Source organism: Stegastes partitus, unplaced genomic scaffold, assembly GCF_000690725.1.
Source record: "Stegastes partitus isolate 25-593 unplaced genomic scaffold, Stegastes_partitus-1.0.2 Scaffold359, whole genome shotgun sequence".
In the NCBI taxonomy this organism is placed as follows: domain Eukaryota; kingdom Metazoa; phylum Chordata; class Actinopteri; family Pomacentridae; genus Stegastes; species Stegastes partitus.
Genome location: NW_007578090.1, coordinates 309,294 through 332,266, shown reverse-complemented (window position 1 = coordinate 332,266; position 22,973 = coordinate 309,294). Strand labels below are relative to the sequence as shown.

The 22,973-nt window shown below is 41.3% G+C and overlaps 1 protein-coding gene across 1 annotated transcript; it reads right to left on the bottom strand.

The window, feature by feature from the left end:
• Positions 1-3,000: 3,000 nt before the first annotated feature.
• On the bottom strand, positions 3,001-13,814 carry LOC103359211 (alpha-1A adrenergic receptor). Its single transcript, XM_008284445.1, has 2 exons — positions 12,486-13,814; positions 3,001-4,216 (listed from the first exon to the last, which is right to left on the bottom strand). Exons 1-2 carry the CDS (start codon positions 13,447-13,449, stop codon positions 3,663-3,665), a joined length of 1,518 nt encoding a protein of 505 aa, XP_008282667.1. The 5' UTR covers positions 13,450-13,814; the 3' UTR covers positions 3,001-3,662.
• Positions 13,815-22,973: the final 9,159 nt, after the last annotated feature.

The window sequence follows — 22,973 nt, the reverse complement described above, 5'->3', positions numbered from 1 at the left end:
TTGCCTACCAAAGTGTGATTAAATCCAGATCTGCTCTGAGTTGCTCATAGAGAATTCTACAGTCGAACATGCTTTTAAATATACAACTGAAGTTTTTGCTGAGGGACTCGAGGGCTGAGTTCTGACAAGAGGTACCGGCAGAGACCGGCATGATGCTGTAGGCCCTCAGAGGACACACCATTTTCACACAGAAGAAAGAGAGCCAGCAAAACAGGAAGACCACTGTAATGAAACCCAGCCTTCCTTCAGACAGCGCCTCTCCATTTGAGGCCCGCAGTCGGTCCTCTTTGGGCTCAGATTCATCTGAAGCTGCAGGACGAGCTGCTCGATTGCATGGTTGCATCTCTCTCGCCCCCAGACAGCCATGAAAACGTTCCCATAGGCAAGCAGCATGACATCAATGCGATTGAAGGAGCAGACAGCAGAGCTTGCAGGGCCATAAGGGACATGAAACATAAGTCTGAGTATCGTGCTGCTGCTGCTGCTCAACACAGCAGGAGGCCACTGATTGTACATCCTGAAGAGAGGGAGATGACCACAGACAGAATCCAGCAGAGCAGCAGCTGCATGGCCACACATCTGGGAGACATTTTGACAGTGCACCGCGGGGGGTGGCACATTATTACACCGCAAAAAAAACAAAAAACAGAACAAAACATTAAAAAAAACTGCAGCAAAAATAACACAAAATAGCTGTCTCATAAAAACAACAGCATTTTTTTTGATTATTAAAACACATTTTCTAACCTTTATTTAACAAGAGAGCATGCATATTGGTTGGCTTTTTAATGTTAAGTGTAAGGTAAACTAAAAAAAAAAAAAGCAATATGCAGTATTTTTTATTTTATTTTATTTTTTTTACAAAGCCCAGATAAAATGTTAAGACTGTAGTGGAGCCTGAACTCAAGTAAACACCATCTATCAACCTCTCATACTGTGAAATAACAGAATTTTTGTAAATGCTCAAATTTATAGATAATTCACACTGATAAAAGCACATTAATTCAATATTTTTTAGCGTTTTGTAAAGAAATCTTGTGTAATTATACAAGATTTTTTAACAAACACATCTATGTAAAATTGTATTGATTTAATCTAAATTTAGAAATATATATATAGTATTTAATTTGAAGTTAACAGTTTCATCTATAAAAAAAAAAGAGCTTTTTTGGAATTATGCTAACTTTGTGAATGTATTTTAAGTCTGTTTATGTATCACGTATGTACTCAAATGTCCCCCCCAAAGAAAATGTTATGTTTATTTGCAGTTACAGCTATTTTACATTAGACATGTAAACTCAGTTTATTTTTTGTATTTGTATTTTGTGTATTTCGTTTTAATTTAAAGTACATTAGAATATTGTGAAAAAGTGTAATATTTTCCATCAGTTAATTAAAGTGAAAAGCATTTTTCTGCTTTGATTTTAAGAATTATGGCCAACAGCTATTTTTTTAATCTTTTTTAAAGGAATCTCTAAATATTAGAATGTTTAATTTTCAGTAAACTACTATTCAAACAGTAAATACTGTGTATCTCTGTGGCCAAGTTCAATACAAACAACTACAATCATGGGGATGACTCCTGACTTAAAAGTTGCCCAGAAGATGATCTTGGCAGAGCTTCACAAGCTTAGGCTGGTGTCAGTGCATCAAGAGCTACCAAACACAGACGTTTTCAGGAAAGAAGTTAAAACTTTCACATTCCTAATACGGAGACACTCCTAAATCAGAGACGACGTCACACTATCTTACCTGGACTAAAAAGAAAACCTGAACGGTTGCACAGTGGTCCGAAGTCCTCTCAGATGAAAGTAAATATTGAATTTCATTTGGAAATCTAGATCCCAGAGTCTGGAGAAGAGCTTGAAGTCCAGTCTGAAGTTTCTTCACTCTGTGATGATTTCAGGTCTTGTGTCATCTGCTGGTGTTGGTCCACTGTGTTTTATCAAGTCGTGCACCATATTTCAGGGGATATTAGAGCCCTTCATGCCCCCATCTGACAAGCTTTGTGAAGATGCTGAATCGTTTCTCAGCAGGTCTTAGCACCTGGCCACAAAAACTACTGCAAAGTGGTTTGACCATGGTATTACTGTGCTTGATTGGCCAACTCACCTGACCTGAACCTCTGTCAAAACGTAGACCACAAAATACAGACGAGCCGGAGGCTGCTATCAAGTCAACCTTTGCTTCCAAAACACCTCAGCAGGGCCACAGGTTGGTTGCCTCCATGCACTAATTTGTGGTAAAGGAGCCCCAAGCAAGTATTAAGTGTGTCAGTGAACATACTTTTCAGAAGTTAGACATTTATGTATTGTTTTTCTGATTGATCTTTGGAAATATTCTCATAATAGGAGATACTGGATATCTGATTTTCACAAGCTATAAGCCATAAGTACGCCACTAGTGTGTGTTGGTCCTGTGTCTAAAAAGGCATCAGCAGCAGTGTAACCAGAAAGTCTGTCACTGGCAGGAAACCACAAAGACATTAGTGGGAATCTGGAATGTGATCATGTCTCACTGTTTAATTGAAACCTGTCTGTTTCTTCGCCACATGTCCTGTGATGCTCAGCAGACTCTCTCGTATCGGTCTGTTCATGTGTCTGCTTATGTCCAGTATTGAGTCACTGTCAAAACAAAGCCCAGCAGGAGTAAATGATTTAGTAGCACACACCAGGAATCAGTGAGCCATGAGGTAACAGAACAGGTATATACCGTTAGCGGTCGTATAATTAGGCTGGGATCATAGGTACACATCTATACAATCAATAAACTCTTGTTTTTGTATCTGCCCACTGGAAATCTTCCTCTAAATACCAAACAAGCATCTGCTCTTTACCTCAGATACTAAACCCTGCCCATTTCTTCACTCAGGACACAGCAAATACCATCCATTGCTGCTAATTCAGTAATAACATTGAGGTTGACCTGTATGATAAAGCATAATCGTACAAATTCTTTTCAAATGGGAAACAGAGATTAAAATTTTGCCTTCAAGCAGCATTTGAACAATGTTCTAATTTTATTTCTCGATCACATTTCTACAAACATACAAACAAGATGATATCTGATGATTGTGCGCACAGCAGATAAAACAGGTTATACTTTATTTTCACAATATACCATGAAGATATCAAGTGACTGCAACAGAAAGGTGATCATTTGTCATATCACACTTTTTTTTTTTTTTTACACGAGGTCCTTTGTCACGTTCAGGCTTTTTACAAGGCGGACGTGAAGTTTTTTATTTTTTTTTTAACTGAAAAGGGTGAAGGAAAGAGTGTGTTGGATGGGGATTGAAATGAGGCCCTTTTCCTTCACGTTTGACTTTAATTAAATCAAAATGCATGCACAGGTTTCTTTCCAGTCCGAGGAAGGCGGCAAACAGCGATTTTGATTAACTGTCTCAAACCCACTACAGTCCATTGGAAGAAAACCTTCCTGTCTATGTCAATCACCGATACAGTAAAGTAGAACAAAATATCCGTGATACAGCAGCATAGTCAACATACTTCACCTCACACTGAGCACGACTGACAATGAGTCCACTGACTGACGAATGATCATGGGACCATGTACAGTGAGACCTGTGAAATCCTGCGTCCACACTATGTTTGTGACTGTAATCCTGAACCAGTAAGTCACAGCTTAGCAAGACACCGCAGTCACACTTTGTCATCAGGCACCATGCTGTCTTTGTTGACCCCTCCCTTGTCTTTATTCCTCCCGAAGGAGAAAGAAAAAACTCCCCCAGTGGTCTCCTCAACTGCTTTCCCTCCCCTCAGTGCTACCTGCTGGCAGTCTGCAGGGCTGCCGGGCAGCAGGTTTGGTGTGGAGGGAGTCGGGGTGGTGGCTCCCCAGATGTATAACGTCTCCCCCTCCGGACAGGGTGGCAGACCCTTGGTCAGGTAGCTGGGGCTCGGACTGGCCGAGGACGGCAGGGTGCGCTGGCTTCCGTTCAAGCAGCTGGAAGTGTGATCCGTGGAGCTTTTGCGCGAGTTCACTGAGGAGCCGAAGTTAGAGGAGCGGTAGTTGTAGGCTCTCCAGCCGGGACGTTTACGCTGGTGACACTGGCACTTTAGGATGCGGATGAAGGCCAGCTTGAACTCACGGTTGTAGCAGGGGTAGATGATGGGGTTCAGGCAGCTGTTGAAGTAGCCAAGCCAGAAGATTACCTTGAAGAGAAGATCTGGTGGGCGCAGGTTCACATTAAAAGACCCTGAGGAAAGCAGAACAGATGCATGTAAATAATACATCCACTCTAGTGGCCAGTAGATCTGCACAGAAATCTCAGCATTACTTGATACAGACCCCGGAAACTGGGTTTTGATGGCATTGTAATGATTTGTTATGAAACACTTGTGTCTTGACTGTTTTCTCTGTGCTTTTCCACGAATTGATGTGTGCTCACTTGGAAAACTGGGACCCCAATTTAACATGAATTCAATCAAAATCAGTTGTTGGGTTGTTGATTACGTTGCCTGCACAAGCACCATCAAACCACAGTCGCACAAAACAGATTCTTTGTTAAACTCAAAATAATACTAAATATTAATCTATTAATATTTTTTCTTTTAAAGTTAGATGGTTGCTTGTGTTGTAGTTAATAGAGAAATACACGTAACTCGTCAGAGATACACTGAAGATTTGAATCCAAGATTTAAAAAAATAAAATAAAATAAATATACTTCACTTGGAGAAACAAACTTGTTCACTTCTTAATCACAAACAGGAGAAGAAAATCAACTCCTAAATCAACTGTTAAAGGTGAATTCAGAGCTGATTATACGCACCTACTAGTACTTCCAAAGCCCATTACTAAACATGCTGAATCTCATTTGTTTAATCAGAGAACTTGTGATTTTTAGGGAGAGCTGCATGTTTTAACAGTTCTTTTATTTTATTATTTATTTATCTGCCAGGAAACCAGCAGAGATTCCTGATTCTACTTCCTCCTGTTTTCAGATTTCATGCTAAGCTACGCTAATATTCGCCCCATGGCTCCACCTCCATACCTAATACACAGTCATGAAAGTGGGTCTACAGAGTATTTACCAAAATTAGTTTACCAATCTTTAAACACGCGTGGCTCAAATATACACAACATCAAATTGTAGTCGAAATGCCAAACGTGTCAGGAAACTGTGTAAAATGGTGCATGGCATCATTCCATTTGATAGAATGTGTGTGTAACAAACATGGGCAGTCTTGTTTGTGTATTTGAAGAGAGATAGATGTTTTTTTCCCTTCAACTTTAAAGCTGTAAAAGAAGGAAAATAAGTCATAAATAGGGGTGAGCCGATGCCGTTTTTTGGTCCCGATGTCAATTCTAATACTTGAATGCCAAATTTAAGGAGGCCTGGATTTATTGTGGCTCTAAAAAGTGAGTTGTTGGCCGTCAGTGACTTGATAAATATCAGTGATAATTGACTGACAGATGCTGTTTAACGTGAACTACACTATACCCAGGTAATCATATATCAGTAGATAAGATCCTTTCTCCTGATACAGATTTATCTTCTATGAGTTCCCAGTAGGTGGCAGCATTGATCAGGAGCAACACCAGGGTTTACTGTCAGACTTTTGCCAGACTCAACTCGAGAATAGTCGATTCTAAATCTTATCTATCAATAAAGAAAGACCTTGTATTTTAGCAAGGCCTCCGCAAACACATAATGTGCTTCCTTTTTAAAAAAAAACAACAACAACAATGCAGCCACTCCGCAGTTCATTTAGGGCGCTTGCACAAGTACGCAGAGAGAGTGGGATGACCCTGAATCCCCTTTTAGATCAATATGCTGTGGGAGAGATGTGCTGTTTGGAGAGAGGGAAAAAAAAAGGAGACATTTTAGCTGAAAAAAACTGGCAGCGTATTCCAGGAGAGGTTATGCAGGTTACAACACGGGCTTTCTCTTTTGTTTTGTGTCGGTGCAGATTATTTACACAGGTACATGGCTGAAGGTGTGTTGAAATTAGAGACAATTCTGATGATGGAAACAACAAAATTTAAAAGATTCTGAAGCATGTTTGATAATGAGTTGGATTTGGGCTAAAATGCATGAATCCATTCTTGTGGTGTTTGTCGTCCTGCTGTGGCAGAGCTTAAACTGTGTGATAATATCTTACAACCTAATGAGGTGAGCGAGGGAAGCCTGAGGACAAAAACGGCGAATTAATAAGCACAAAGAGAGACGCTGTATGTTTTTTTTTTTTTTGCGTGTAGGCAGATGTGAGTAAAACTGTGTTTCTTTACACCGACCCACGCTCTTAAATTAATATCGCATTCCTGGAGAGGCTGTCGATGCACTATGATCTCAGGCTTTCAAGTGTGAAATTAGCTCTGGTAGGATATGACAGGCAGACAGAGGCATGTCACTTTTCTTTTTCATGAATATCAGATCAACAGCTTTGACAACTACTTTAAGCGTTACAAGGTACATAATATGTTGTGTATTCGAGGGGGTGGAATGATGCAGAATCAAGGGAGCGGCGTCCACTTTCTTAGCTGCACAAAAACACAGTTTGATGCTGCAAAAAAAATACAATGCGTGCGCAGGTCTATTTTTGCATTCAGGAGCACATATACACGCAAATACACACACAAAGACAATGCTCTGGTCAATTTGTTAATCATGATGGAAGTGACTGTTAGACAATATGAGGAAATGTCACTTTCAACTTTCATTTACCTCAGTGGCTCCAAGCACTATGCGCTGTCTGTCTGTCTGTCTGTCTGTCTGTCTGTCTGTCTGTCTGTCTGCGTTTGAGTGTGTGTTTGTCGTGTTTGTGTGTGGGAGAGAGAAAGCCGTCTGAATGTGTCTTGGCCTCCTGAACTGCAGATGAATAGGTCTCTTCTTAGTGGCTGGTATTTTCACATGCTATTTTCCCTTCTGGACAGCCACTTCAATATGATTACATGACTGTGTGAGTAATGAGTGTGACTGGGATACAGAGCAGAGCGAGGTGGACATAAAAACACGGCCATTCCTTCATTTTGCTCTCCGTCCATCTCGGCTTGTTAGTCTGATTCTCCGCATTGTAGCTGGTTTCAAAAGATAATTATATGACCATGGTGACTATTTGCTACAAGCTGAGCTTTGCATTGCAACGGCTCTAAATAACCAATGTTTGTATTTGTTCCTCAGTTCTAAGTGCAGGAAAAAGTAATTGTGCTTGATTAGAGGCTGCTGGTATATCAAGATCCCAAATGTCCTGATAATTTCTTTTTTATCAGTTTGCTAAAGCAGCAACAAATATCTCTGAGCTCTGTTCTAAGGCAATCAGTGTTTATGTTCTCTCCATTTTATGGTAAAGAAACAATTATTGTCTTAATTAGGCATTTACCAACAGCGAAAAAGCCCATCCACATGCACTTGTTTGTTAGAGCCAAAACCATAAAGTTATTTTGTTTACAATCATATAAAATGAGGTGAAAAAGCTACAGAATCTCAATCAGTATTTTGCATTTTTGTATAAAACTTGGCTTTTAATGGACAACTGACTCCTTAATCACTCGACTGATATTTTCAGTTTTACCTTGTGCCAGTGCAAATTATCCATTTTTTCACATACAGAACCTTTTCTCGGTGTAGAGCTCACCTCACCAACTCTCTCACACCAAAATCTAGTCAGGGGTTGGGCTGCTTTGGGGAAAAAAGAAAAGGGAATCTGCATCTGAAGTATCTCAAATAGGCTCTAACAGTGAAGTCTGCACAGACAAACACAGGTATGTGTTTGTGTCTCCCTCCCAGAGAGGGTCCGTAAACACCCAGACCACAGGCTCCTACAGAGAGCTAAAGGTGGGACACTGTTATCATGTTTCTGTGTCTTCTTTCTACACAATCTCAGGATAAAAGTGTCGGAAACACTGCGGACCTTCCAGTGGCCAGATTTGGCTCGTGTTTGTGTGTTTAAGTTCTGTGTGAACGTGGTCCATTTTTGTCCTTTCTGAAGTGTTTATGTTGAAAGCTTATAGTATAAACTGCAGAGGATGCGAAAGGCTCGGCTGCAAGACAATGGCATATAACCGTGGGAGGGTTGTGGTCCGTGGTCTCGCCCCCTCTGTTAAGAGAAATGTTTGCACCTCCTTCCTGAGGACAGCCACGCACACGTCTCACTATGAAACACAGGAACACCTTAACAAAACAAGGCATCCTGTTATTCTCACTAATTGGAAGAAGCGATGCCTATTCCGTGCCATGTAGAGCGCACACGCAATCAGCTCTCCCAAAACTCATACATCCTGTTTCATTACACACCAATAAATATGATTAATATGTCTTGATCCGAAAGGACAGGAGCGTTATTGCCCTCGCACTTTGCTTTCAATGAAACCGTAACATGCAGCTATTTTTAGAAAATTGACTTGACATCCCAGAGACCCTCGCCTTCACCCCTAATGCCCTCTCTCCCCTCCAGCTCTGCTCTGCCACCTCCTTTCTTCCTCATCGCTCCGACACGTAGCACTCTCATTATTTTTCCTCTTCAAAAACCATTTCAATTATCCTAGGAGCACAGGGGCTGGCCAGCGCAATGGAACAAAAAAAAAAAAAAAGAAAAGAAAGATGTACGAGCTTTACACTGAACACAAAGACAACAGTAGTTCTTCCAAAAATACATGCACAAGGAAACAATAGTTAGCACCTCAAAGAGTCGGTTTCTCTCACATTCGGGCACACTGCTTGCTAAATGTGAGGCCTTCACAGGACGTTAGTGCCTGAGCTGGGTGTTAAAGAGCTGCGGGAAAATGTGTGCAATGGAAGAACGTGTGAAGCCCACTGAGGACGAATAATTCTCTTTGGCTGAGTTGGAAGATGAGAACAAGAGAAAAGGCTCACTGAAACGTAGCTGAATCCCTCCACTTGTTCATCATGTTCCCCTTAAATGTATCCCTAAGATAAGAAAAAGCTCAACATTTCCCCATGTTTTACGAAAAGGTTTTAAGCCTAATATTTATACATTTCTATGAATTTATCTCTATGTAGAACTGAAAAAGTTTGTCAATTAACCAAATTTATCACCCATTGTTGTTTCCAGTCATTTTCCAAGCAATGCAGTTCAATCAATATTCATTTTATCTAACTTAATATATAGTTTATATATTTAGATATGAACCAAGTGAACTGCTACACATGAAATTTTCTTTTCTTTTAAATAAATATTGTAATATAGGAAACTTTTTGAGAATCAAATGCTAAACTTTGTATGGATAAAAGAACCGCATGACCATTTCTTCTGTTTTTGTCTAATAAAGTGAATCAAATCAAGAAGTGGCACCATAATGTTTCTAAAATCTAGTTTTGTATTCAACCAAAGAATATCTTGTTTGATTGAAATCATACCTATTCTTTAACAAATCAATTGGTTGGCGGGGAAAAATAAATTACAGGTCGTCTCTAGAATAACTAAAACTCTTTGCTAGCTTTATTAGCCCAAATGAATCAGAAATAAACATTAAAAACTAATCATTTCTTGCACATTGAATCATTTTAACATGCTTATTTTACACTGAAATGAGTAGACCAAAGTGCACTTGCTGATATTCATATGATTTTCTTTATTAACTGGAGATCCCAGCAGTGGTACTACTAAGGAAAATAGCGCTAGCAAGTTATCTGCTGGTTTTAGATGGTCTGCTGTGCTGGTTGTTGAGCTGCGATTTACAAACTGCTTTTTGCAAAGTTGAAACTCAACTTTTTGGCCATCTGTTTTAACAAAATGCAAAATGACTTGATGTTTGTTAAGCTGGAGTCGACTCTGGGTGAATGTTCTATCTATTGGGTCGGGTGAGTTCAAAGTTGTGAAATAGTTTCTCACAAGTAGTTGCTCCTCCCACTGCTGAAGATAATGGATCACACCTGGAAGACTGTTGATGTTGCACTTTCCTATTTATGAAAATGACACCAGTGACTGTCCAACCATTGACAATTTGGTCAGATATGTGCATATCAACCAACTCATTGATCTGGCTACTACAGCGCTACAGAAAGCTAATTTTGTGCACAAAAGCCTAAAAACACTCATAAACCTGCTGCTTTGGAATAAAAAAACAGTCAAAATCTCTGAGAGCAGACACCTTTTGATAGTTTATATGTTTCATGTTGCATAGATTTGCTTGGGAACACATGAGGTTTGAGATTAGTGTCAAGAAAAAACATTATTTGTATTTTAAAATGAAGACTCTGAATTTCTGCGCTGATTATTGCTGTGTGTTGAAGTTGTTGTGGTGTCATTTGTAATATGATAAAATAACTTTAAGTTCACATATGGCACCCAGAGTGACAACTCTGCTGGCTTTGACGACGCTCAGTGAGTGTGTGGGACATTTTGGGCTGCTTTTAATCCCAAGAAAACTGGCCTGGAGAAGCACTTACTTAAAAACCTTGATGTACTGTTTATAATCCTGAGGTCTGTATACCTTACTTTGCTCCAAGTTAAAGGCGTAGAAGGAGACGTGATGCTTTTAGAACCTGAAAAGGAATGACTCAAACCGTGGGAATGGTAGGTGACTGCTTGCCATTTATGTACAAAAACAAAAACAAGGTATTTTCAGAATTTAGAATCAGATAGGTGAGATCAGCTGTGAAGGGGAGGGCCCTCGCGTTTCTCGGAGCTGCACAGAGTTTACGATTGACATGCTGGCAGCATCCAGCCTCACTTTCATCTTTGTAGGGTTGCAATTGTTTAGAAATCTGCAGTGATTGAAGAGAGAGAAGCATCTGCAGCCACAATCACTCAGGACACACATGAACATACTTGCATACGTGCACATAAACACACACAAACCAGCCAAGCAGAACCCCCACATTCTTTACATATCAGTGACAGAAGGCCGAGGAAAGTGCAGGGTAATAACAAGTGTGAAACAGGAAATCCCGCTCCGTGGGTGGAAACTAATGAATGCTCGGGGAGCAACGCAAGGAGGGTGCTGCCGTCCTCTCAGCCTCCTAGTATTTTAGGTTCAGATGTAAGTCACACCAGCCAGCAGAGACACAAGCTTCAACTGAAAAACAACACCTCCTACAAATCCCCTTTGAAAGCTGAGGAGGCATAGTGTGCCAGTGCCCTGCTATGACACGGTGGCGGATTCGTAGCTGCGCTTTGGGGAATCCACAGAAAACAACTTGTTTGTTTTACCTCCATGCATCCCTGAGGTCAGTTAAAATGAAATAAAGCTGGATGGTGCTTTGTCACGACGTATCAGTATGCAGCACCAGACACTGTAAAGACAAACGCACCCTTGAAGGGGAGGGGGGGGGGTTTCTTGGCAGTTTGTTCTGTAGTGTTACGTAAAGAGGCCCTTCCTTAAGTCCAAACTACAAATCTACTCTTTGAAGCCTCTCAGAAATCTTGGGAAATTACACTGGGTATAAACTTTTGGTATCTCACTGAAAACGCCTGGAGGTGAAATAATCCCTCCTGTGTGACGCGGCGTAGTGATTCTGCCTCAGGTTGTAATGTGTGTGTGTCCGTGTGAGGATGTGATGAGCTGCAGCTCCAAGCCGGGGGCATAAACACACTCCAATATGACCACAATTAAAAGAATACACACACACACATGCACATGCTGGTACAAACACACACACATGTGTAGTGAAAGCCTGCAGCATCCTGAGTGATCAATGCCTCGACAATCGGAAATTCATTCAGCTGATGATCTACAATACACCCTGCTTAAAGTTCAGAGCGCCTTTTCATCCAGCCACTGAATAAATATTGAATCCTGCCACCACACAGCCTGTGGCGTGGGCACATCACTTAATATATAGTTTAATTTCCATTGCATTTTGTTTAGACAGCGGCGTGTTGAAGGCTTGGCAGTGTCAGCTTCATCAGGGAGGCTCCGGTGGCCCCTGAAATAACAGAGCAGAGCAGAGGGAGGCCACCTACTCTTCACTTGGCACAAAGAAAGAGTGTATTTTTTTTGTTGTTGTGGTGAACCAACACAGCAAAGATAACACTGATAAAATTTGAATAGAAGAATTCCTCCTTAAAATCACTTATGAGCCCTGAATCCAGCCACTATCACATCAGTGATGCCAGTAAACGTCTATATGATGAACTGTCATATAAACTAACTTAATAACATGACCAGATGCTGAGGTCAGAGAAATAACATGATGAGATCCACTCCTGCTGCTTCCCATATTGTTGCAATTAAATATGGGTGCTAGTTTTTATTCCAACCATTTATAAAGACAACTGCAGTATATTAAAGTTTTTCTCAAAGGTTTGGTGGCATTTTCAGGGCAGTAAAATCTACCCAGGAGACTCTCTGCAGTGCCAGATATATGATTTAGACTACAAGCTCTCCAGCAGCCCTTACAGGCATCACAGGCATTTAAATGGCAGCAATATATTTTCTGTAGGTCCCATTAACTAACTGAATATAATGAAGTTTTAAAAAAAAAGAAATTGGATTTGGGTTGTGAGGGGAAACGGGGGAAGGGGTGTATTTGTGTTTGAATGAAGTCACCCACTTAACCTACCTATGGGTAAGGCGAGGAAGAAGGGCAGCCAGCAGAGGGTAAACATGCCGACTACAACTCCTAAAGTTTTAGCCGCTTTCTTCTCCCGGGAGAATTTCAGAAGTTTCACGGTGAGGGAACTTCTCGCCTGGTGCGCTCGGCCCTTGCCAGTGCCCGAACTGCCGGAGTCCTCATTGACCTGAGAGCCCTTGTGGATCCTGAGGGTCAGCTCGCTGGAGTTCATCCTCTCACGCATCACACCTGCCTCCAGGTTCTTAGTGGTCCGTTTGGCGACGATGTACACGCGGCAGTACATGGCCAGAATAACGACGAGCGGGATGTAGAAGGAACCGAGGGAGGAGAAGAGCGCGTAAAACGGCTCCTCGGTGATGGGGCACTCCGTGTCGTCCGGCGACGGCGGCTGCTTCCACCCGAACAGAGGTCCGATGGAGATGACCACCGACAGCACCCAGACCCCGAGCATGGCCAGCAGAGCCCGCTTCTCCGTCACGATCCCCGGGTACTGCAGCGGGTGGCTCACTCCGATGTAGCGGTCGATGGATATTACGCACAGGCTCATGATGGACGCGGTGCAGCACAGCACGTCCACCGCCGCCCAGATGTCACAGAAGATCCTGCCGAACACCCAGTAGTCTAGGATCTCCAGAGTGGCGGACACCGGCAGCACCGTGGTGCTGAGCAGCAGGTCGGCGATGGCCAGGTTGATGATGAAGTAGTTGGTCGGTGTCCGCAGGTGCCTGTTGCACACCACGGAGAGAATAACGAGGATGTTGCCGGCGATGGCAAAAACGATGAAAGCCCCCAGTACCAAGCCGAGCGGGATGGCTCGGGTGAGGTCCAGCTCGCTGGGCTCGGTGTGGTTCCCCCCTGAGCTGTTGGTGAAGTTGACCTGGGAAGACGCACCGTCGAGTTCCGAGGAACCATTTTTCCATAAGTTTGTGACATTGTCAGTGCTCAGACTCATTTTGACTCACCAAGTCCTCCATAGCAGGCTTCAGATCACTTGTAACCGCAACTCAAGAAAGCGCTTAACTAAACACAAACGAACTGCCCAAAACGGGGTTATGTCCGCATGGCTGAACTACGAGTTTGCAAGTTGGAGTTGATGTTTTTTGCCCAGACAGAGGCGTTCATCGTGCAGCCGTACAGTCCCCATGCAGTCCCTCTCTCTCCACTCTCCTGAAGGCTCAGTGGAGAAGTGAGGGGGGCAGCAGTCACCTCCTGCCTCCTCTCCTCCACGCACAGCTTTGCCATACACTGACCAACCATACCTACACACAAGCTTCTCAAGTGCGCATGACGCGCAACACGGGGAGCCTCGACTGCTCGGAAAACGCATGAAATGTTTTTGCATCATTTTTACGCAACTTTGCAGAACGCTGTGGGGAATTGTGCGTTTTGGGAGAAGCGCTTCGTTGGTGCCTTGTATTTGTTTTTCCTGGCAGGGGGGAGGGCGCTTCACTGGACAATTACAAGTTGTGTGCCACAACCACAGTAACCTTGTTCCAGTTATTGTCATTCCCTTGTTTGCGTGTCGGCAACATGCTTTAAAACCACTGGAGAATAAGAAATTAAACAATTTAGAATCAAGCCTCCCTGAGCCACAAGTCTCAGTGTAATTAACCCTAAACATATGATTTATGTGTGAAGATATCCAAGCAGGCAGCTTAAAAGGTTAAGCCTGAAAGGTCAACTTGATTAAAAGTAGGTAACAAAGCACATACAATCCTTTCTCCTGTTTCTCGGGAATCAGATTCCTATTTTGGTCAAATGCAGGAGTTCCTTAAAGTAATCTCGTTTTGGATGTGAGCTCAGTTCGCCAGGAGTGGCTGATTAAATGTGCCGAGTTCAGACACAAGCACATTCCTGAAACTGAGATTCTTCTTCTATAAGAGCTTTTTAATACATCTGACTGGAGTCCCAGCCATTAGGATTAGCAGAGGTGGCCTGCACTTCAGAGATTCAACTTTTAAATAGCAGATGTTTAATTTGCTCACTGGAAACATAATGCACACTTAAATTGCATTCACATCTTTGCGTTGCTCCATGGAAGCTTCATGGCTTCATGTTATGGTGTGATAAAAGTCTGGGATGTCTGAGGATCATTTATTTAAAATCAGCATGTTTGTGTGGTTACTGTCAGGATGAACTCTCCACTGTTCCTCTAGTAATATGAAACCCCTCCATAAAGACAGTCTTGTGATGGTGTGCAGAACTGGAGAAACACATTCTGCACAAATTATGTAAAAAGAAAAAGAAAAAAAAGTGCTGTTTTTTTAAAAGATGTATTTCATTATGATTAATGGTGTACCTAATAAAAGCAGAATTATCATAAAACTGAACATTAACAGGTTCTTCACAGCTAAAACTGTAAAATTACAGCTTCAACCTCTTGCATATTCAGAAGACTTAATAGCATCCATCTCCTTAGAAATTCACAGAAAAACCAAACAAAGAGCAAACGGGGGAAGTAAAAGTGTTTAATGGGTTTACAGGACACAATTCCAAAGACCAAAATTGCTTTTCAGCCTAAAAAAAAAGGGTCACTGTGACATTTATTTTCTCTGTTCTGAGGAGAAATGGTTGACTCATGTTGTGATTAAAATTTGAAATGAGCAAGGGAATAGAATTGAAAACCCCCAAAATTCTCTTAAAACGGATAGAAAGTGTGAATTTTAATCACTTCTCTGTATGTCTCCTTCTTGTTTTTATGTAAGTTTTTCAGTGCAGAATCTCTACTGGTTTGCACTTCTTAGAATGTTTTTATCTCAGGATTTCAAACCCAAGAAATAAGAAATAATAAGCGACAGTGTATTTCTTTTTGCTGTCACGTCCTATAGGTGGTTATGACTGTGAGATGGCATCATATCCCTTATGGAAATCAGGTCGGTTCAGTCAGTGACATCTTTTAAATAGCTTCTTAAAACATACTTTTATAGGAGAATCTTTCATTATTTTGTTTGATTTTACTTTTCTTTAAACTGTCTTTCATTTCTTTCAATTACATTTTATTTTTTTTTAACACTGTTGCTTTTATTTGCCACACTGTGTTTTTATCTGTCTCTTAACTCCTGATGATTTCATGCTGCCTTGTGAAGCTCTGCTTTTGAAAATTATTATTATTTATTTGCTGTATAAAAAGTCCGTCCTCCTCAGAGGGCCACTAACAGAAGACAGTCTTCAGTCTTTTGCATATTTTTGCTAACTAGTTAAACAACCTCAGTTTCATCTCTGTTTGAAAGCTAGCAAAAGACCCTCGGAGGTGAACATCTGCTTAAAGTGAATAACTCAACCCAAACAAATTAAAGGATAGGATTCATGCAGGCCCCTATTTTGATCTTCAAGGCTCAGTAAGACCCTCAAATCAAGAGATTCCTAATTTTTCACAGTGAGGGGCAGCATTCCTACGGAGAGGATAAGGAAATAAGACGCTCACGCAGTATCTCAATCCCTCAACAGGCACCAGACTGCTCAGGTATTTATGAGCATCCTTCTTTAAAAGATGAATCACCTGGAATTATCTCATTTCATATCTACGGCTGGATTTTAGAGCCGGGATAAAGTGCATTTCACTGGCCATTTCACTTGATTGAATACACCGAGCTTCAAATAACATAAAAGCTGCTGCTGCTCAGCGTGCTGCCAAGTGCTCCGAGTGAGAGGAAAGTTTTTCTTTTGTTGGAAACTTAACTTCAGCAGGAGCATCCTCCGTCTTTCCGTGTGCTTCTGTGGTGGGGATTTGCCTTGAGTTCAAGAGGATCAACATTTCTTCTTGGCAGGAACAAAATATATAAATCTTGGACCGCATTCCTTTAAGACAAGAATGTGATTTCTTTTTAAAGACGTGGCTTCTGGTGCCCTGCAGCAATTTTTTGTTATTTTAATGAATTTAACATTAATCAAATAAACCTAAAGAAGACGTTTTGTACAGACTGTAGATAAAGACATTCTCTCATTTAGAGTATTTTGTTTTGTAATGTCAAAGGTTAACGCCTTCTTATTTTGTTTCTCGAAGTTATTTTGTTAAGGATTGAGTGTCGAGTTGGAGAAGGAAGTTTTGCTTCAGTGTGACGTGTCCTGTTATGGCATTAAACAGCTCAATGGAGTTCAATTAGCTTCTGGCCAGTGTCCAGATGCTCCACATTAAAGTGTTGGGATTTCGCCATCTTGATTTAAGACTTTTCCTGCTGTGAAGAATTAAGAAGTGAGAGGTCAGGGTCTGTCTGGTCAGAGGTCAGGGTCTGCATTTAACCTTGTGCTGCTCAAACTGATGTGATATGGTCATGGTGAAGCTCTGTGTATTGACACCACATGTTGCGTACTATGCGCTTCAATGACAGAAACTAGCTTTTGATCAACACACTGAGCTCACAGGAGTGATTTAGGAACAGTGTCTAGTGACCCGTTACAGTGTCCTGTGGTGTCTGGCACCAGGCGGCCGATCCTGTGGGTCCTCTGGGCTGTGGGGTGGGGCCTCCGTGGATCGGGTTTGTTCCATCCTACAGATGCTTGACAGAGTTGAGATTTGGGGAATTTGCCTTGTTCTCTTGGTCATATTCCTCGAGCTGTTCTTGTTGCATTATCCTGTCCTTGGTTTGGACCAGTGTTACGTGTCAAAATAACATCTACATGAACGCCAGGACCCGAGGTTTCCCAGCAGAATGTTGTAAAAAGATGACTGGTGTTTTTCACTTGACTTGTCAGTGGTGTTAATGTCGTGGCTGAATATTTTATGATAAACATGCATTAATTCCCTTGAAAAGCAGTCATGTTCCTGAAATTTCTGTAAAAACAGAAGGTGGCTTTTTATTGGACTGAATTTAATGTTTCACTTTTTTTTTTCTGTGGAATTGAACACAAACAAGCAAAAGCGTACTTCAGAGAGACAGAGCTGCATGACAAATTATTAAGGAAGAAGTTTATGTAACAAAGTTTTTCATTTTAGGATAAAGCTCCTCGTATACTTGCTTCGGATGTTTTTATCCCATCGATAGATACTTGCCAGCTGGTAGTGAAGCCCACACACACACTCAATCTATAGCAGCCCACCTGGATGAGTGGGCTTCAGTGGTTTGGTCGTGTCGTCTCTCCCACACCATATATGGCTGATGTTGTGTAATATGCAGAGACCCAGAAACTACTTTTTGTTGTATAACTGCTTTTTTTATTTTTATTTTTTTGGTACGAGTAATGTGATTTTGGAAAAATACACTCATGGAGCCAAGAACCAAAGATAGAGGACGTGATTAGCTCCTTCCAGGTTTGTCGCCATTTTCTCCAAGCCAATGTCTTTTTTTTTTTTTTGTTCACCAAAGCATTGATCAACAGAATACATTCCATCATGATGTGTCACACCGAGAGGAAGTTTCATTTCAGAGTCATGTCTGCAAAAATACCCTCTATGAGTATACCTGCAGCTATTTTAGGGAGCATTTTTTTCCTCCAGCAAGGTTAATAATACATTTTAGCTTAAATTCCTTCATCTTTTGCTCACTTCCTGTATCACTGCTAATAGAATCCAATAAAAACACATACTAAGTCATGCAAGTGTTGTGACTAAGAATATATCTTTGGAATTTTCATCTTTGTGTACGTACAGCCTGAAAAATCCTGAATAACAGAGAGAATCCTGGAAATGAAAGTGTATTGCTTATCGCGAGCGTCGTCTCGCTTCTGGTTGTCAGGGTCATGTAATAATAAGATTTGGCAGTTTTTAATTCCATGTTGTCTCTAGTGCTGAGTGAAAAGAGTATGCGGGGGAGAAAAGCACAAAGAAAGAAAGTCGACAAAAGAGATTAATTAACATGCTTGCTCAGTAGGCATCATATCAGTGTCTGTGTGTTTAACTGACCGAGGCTAAAGTGATCCATAAGACTGCTGGTTGGAGACAGTCTCCTCCACCTGGATGACTGTGGCTTACTCAGTGAAACCTGGCGCGACTTGTTTGGATGTCTATGGGCTTTGCTGTGCTTAGTATCAGCTACTAATGAACGTATATGACCGTGGAAGTGAAAATGTTGCTTTTATGGAAACCAACCACTCTCGAAGTTGCATTAATCAACATTTTAGTATCGATCCCGGAGCAAATGATCATGTGTAATGTGAAAAAGGTTTCCCACTGTGGTGAATATTCACCTAGCTCTGGAGTTCCCCTCTGTTTTATGATGCTTTTGAGTGTCTTTCAGCTCATTATTTTGGTCCCACAGCTGGTACCTTCCATTTACTGTGGAAAAAAAAAACAGAAAACATTTTTTCATATGTATCAAAGTGAGCAATGCTATTCTCTCTTAACACCTCGCTCTCTTTTGGAAAAACAAGGAAGGTCCCGTCTGGCTTTCTTCAGAGCAGCAGAGGATTTGCACCTCCGCTAATAGAAGTAACAGGCATAAACACCTGGTGGCACATTTCCCAGGAACCATAACAGACACCGTTCAGCCCCAACACTAAAACCAATGACGGGTGACGTGAGTGAAATGGATCGTCTTGCTGGGAAACCTTGAGTCCTTGCATTTATGTGGATGTTGCTTTGACACACAGCTAAATGTTGTTGCAGATTAAGCACACTTCCCCACGGCTGAACCCCACCAAACAGAACAAAGGCCCGGCCATCAAACTCTCCAGACACCATGATTCTACTGGGGCAAGGCCAATCCGCAGAGGCGCCACCCTGCAACGCACAAGACCCAACGGATCCACTGCCACTGGTTCCATATTCATTCCCCAAGGGTTCAGAGCTGTTTTGGCAGTTCTAAGCAGGTGGTTTTAATGTTGTGGCAACTCATTGTAGAAGCCAGACCCAGGCCAGCAGAAACTGCGTTAGTATTTTTGTTTCCTTGGAAACGGACATCTGGGGCTGCTGCTGAATGTTTCTTTTTCGAGATAACATGACATATTTTGGACAAGAAATCTACACATCTGTCCAAGTCTCCTATGATTGTCACTTAAAATGGAAAACGACGTTAAACTGTCCTTTGGGATTTTACTGGGACAGGCAGTGAGGGATGGTAATAATGCAACAGCCCTGAAAACTATCTAGAAAAAACATGACCAGTCGCCAAAACTGCCACGTTTCCTGGTGTTCTTTTGCTTTAAACAAAAGGTTTAACAACCCTAAATGATGCTTGTCTCCAAATAGCAGCTGCTAAACAGATTCTTTCTAACAGTCCATTGCACTGGGCGGATTATTGCAATTCTAAACTGCAGTGGAAGAAGCCCAAAGTTTTTCAGCTCGAATGAAGAGGAGATGAATAGCAACTATTTCCTCCTGCTCCCAATAAGTCAGACTGCTGATATTAGTGGTTTGCTAATGTTTTATGAATGCAGCTTTACTCATACTGCTTTGCGAATGCTTTCTGCTGCAAATGGAAATACCTGCAGAGACGGTGGATATTATGTACACAGCCGTGACGAGCTACAGTATAATTTAATATGCTTTACAATGCGTGCATTACACATTGCCTTCTCAGCTCCCTTATCCATGTCATATTGGAATTTATTTGTGAACAGCATCCAGACAATTTTCTTACATTTTGTGCTCCTTATCCAGTTTCTGGGTCCCATCAGCTGCATCACAGTGGAGTTAAAGGTGACGGGAAAGGCAGAGGTGCATAAAGATGAAAAAGTATTTGATTTTAAACACCAGATTGAGATAAATTATCTCCTTTTCAGCAACAGTTTTGTCATAATAATGAATTGTTTTCAGGGGAAATGGGAAGCAAACCATATGTATATTAGACTCAAAGCACACAAAGCAAAGAGAGATGAGTTTCCTCCATATGCTTCACCCTTCCTCATTTTTCTTTACCAATGTTATAGTATATATATGTTGTTATTATTATTTTTTGTCAGGTGCAGTTCGTCCAAATATTGCAGGTGGTTTCAGGCTATTGTTATGTTAATTACACTGTAATATGAACTTCCTCTGCAAATACATTGCTTATGTTTGGCAATAAACCTTAAAACCTGCCCTACTAGAATTGTTGACACAATAACTTTTATCTGTCTGATCAGATTGCTTCATTAGTTTTTGCTTAATGTGAATCGGAGAAGTTTAAGCTATTTGAAAACGACTCTCGTTCTTGTGGATCTTGGATCGGAGTCGTACAATAATTTAAGGACAACAAGACCCCGATGATTACATCACAGCTTTGAGACGGCTCGACGGCGAGCATCAGTCAGCAAAGATTAATGAAAAGAGGTGAAAATGGATTTCATCAATGCCTTTTCAGCTGCCAGTGCGCGAGAGGAGACCAAACTGTTTTGGCTGCACAAAGGAGCAGATGAATGGCCTTTCTCTTGCTTGCAAAGAGGCCAGTGCACGATTGAGTTTATCTGGTAGACGACACCTTGAAATACTATCTTTTAGCTCAGCTTCTCTCTGGCATGTACTTTGTCTGCTCCGACCTCTCTACGCATCCCCTCCTTCTCTCTTGACATTACTGGTCATCCAGGTAAGTTATCATACCTGTCCACACAGTCACAATGACCACCTATACCGTTATATACACCATGCAACGGAACATTTATTGCTTCCACATTGATATGACATCCATCCTGCTGGAAATGAACAGCTGGCAAAGAGGTGATTTCCTCCCTCGGTGGCAAAACTGCAAGACGAGCACTTTCTTGAGCACTATTTATATTTGAAAAAAGGTGAATCAGGACCGATAAAGGTAGGAACGAATCACTTAAATTTGATAAAGCCCTGGTATAGTTTCTGGCTGACACCAACAAAAAATGCTCTTGGTGGCAAAATCAGTGTGTTAGCACAAGTTGTTTGACAAAGACAGAAACAGGACCAGGGCAAAGAGGTGTGTGTTTGAGGCTGATGGACTGTACTGTAGTTGGATTGTTGGAAGGTGCGTTCATCAGAGGGGTTTTGTTTTTTTGGCTGATGATGCTTAAGGCTGGAAGTGGCCTGGCAGGAACCCAGACTATACATACAGAGTGCTGCTGAGTGGACACTTTGGCTGTGCGGTGAGCCCCAACCATTAGATGATTGCCTCTGAGGTTTTGTGAGGAGGGTGGGACTTGTTATGTCTTCAAAGTTTCCTCTGCAGGATCATGATGATGAGGTCTTTAATCCACCACAACATCCTTGGGCCCTCATGAAACTGACATCCGCATGTTTTCTGGTCAAAATAGCAGTGATCCCTCACTGTAGCCTCAGATGAAAGAGGCCTTCAGGTGATTGTTTGGTTTATGGCATGTAAATGAAATTGCATCTTATTCCCCCATAAAAAGAGTTTTTAGTCCAGAGGTATGAGATTTCCCCTCCACTGACAGGTCATTAGCTCTGCAAAGACTTGATAATTGGCTCTATTAAATTGCATGTTAGTGGCAACCTCAGGCTCTCCATCATCTAAAAATGTATATTGTAGTAATTTGCTCAACAAAAAGCCTCCAAGTTGCATCTGAATACCAGGGCTGTCTTTGAATTGCTTCTTGTTCCACCTGGAAGTAACTAGCAGTTTGTGCTCAGGGAGGAAATGTCTTGCCAAAAAAAAATCAAAAGAAAGAGTGTGCATAGGCTATGTGTGCATCTTTGTGTCATTATAATTAAAGATTGATTGTCACTTCTGAACAGGTTGTGATTAAAGAGTGTGTAGAATGTAAATGTAAGCCTGTGAGTGTGAGAACAAATGGAGCTGACAGGCTAAAAGTGACACGAGAATAGGAAGCAATCAAACAAATTATAGTGTTTCAGCTTTCTTTGTTCCTCTTTCTTTGACACCAAACCTTTAGCTGATGCGATTGGAATCAAAGTTATAACAAATTTAGATCTTTACTATGACTAATACAGTTAAATTCAGCACTGGGGCTTATATCCAGCCTCAGCCTGTGTCTCAGCCCATCAAGGAAATTAGAAGGGCAAGAAGTGAAGGCCTTTGTGAATCAACTGATGAGTGATAAGCACATCTCTGTACGTGAATCAATGTTGTATCACAAACTAAATCCAAACTTGACACTGAGCTGTCAGAGTTAAACGCATTTACTGTCAGTAACAGCAACTCATTTACAATTATGCACTCAAGATATTTCAAGGAAGTGTTTATGTTGTCCTGCTTTTCTTGTTTAGGCAAATCACTATGACTAAACTTGAGGTTGGGAAACGAAGAGAAAGACAAAAAACAATTAACGCTTTTTTGGTAAGAACAGGTGTCACGGCTGAGGTTACAGTTTGTCATGTCTTGTTACAGTGAAAATGAGACGTAGAAAACATTAAACTGCTTCTTTTCTTCTTCTTGGATTGAGCACTGGTTTATCAAACAGACTATGGCTGTGTTTTTTGTATATTCTCTCAAATAAATAAAAAATAATAAAATATATATCCATGAAAGTGCAGCATTTAGAAAATAAATTTGTTTAAACTGTGCTGCACTTGTATTTGACAGCTGAAGCTAATAAGTTGTGAACAACTCAAGCTTGTTTGTTTATACTGGGATGCTTTGTGGTTTGATACTTTCTGGCTGAAATGCATACATGAGG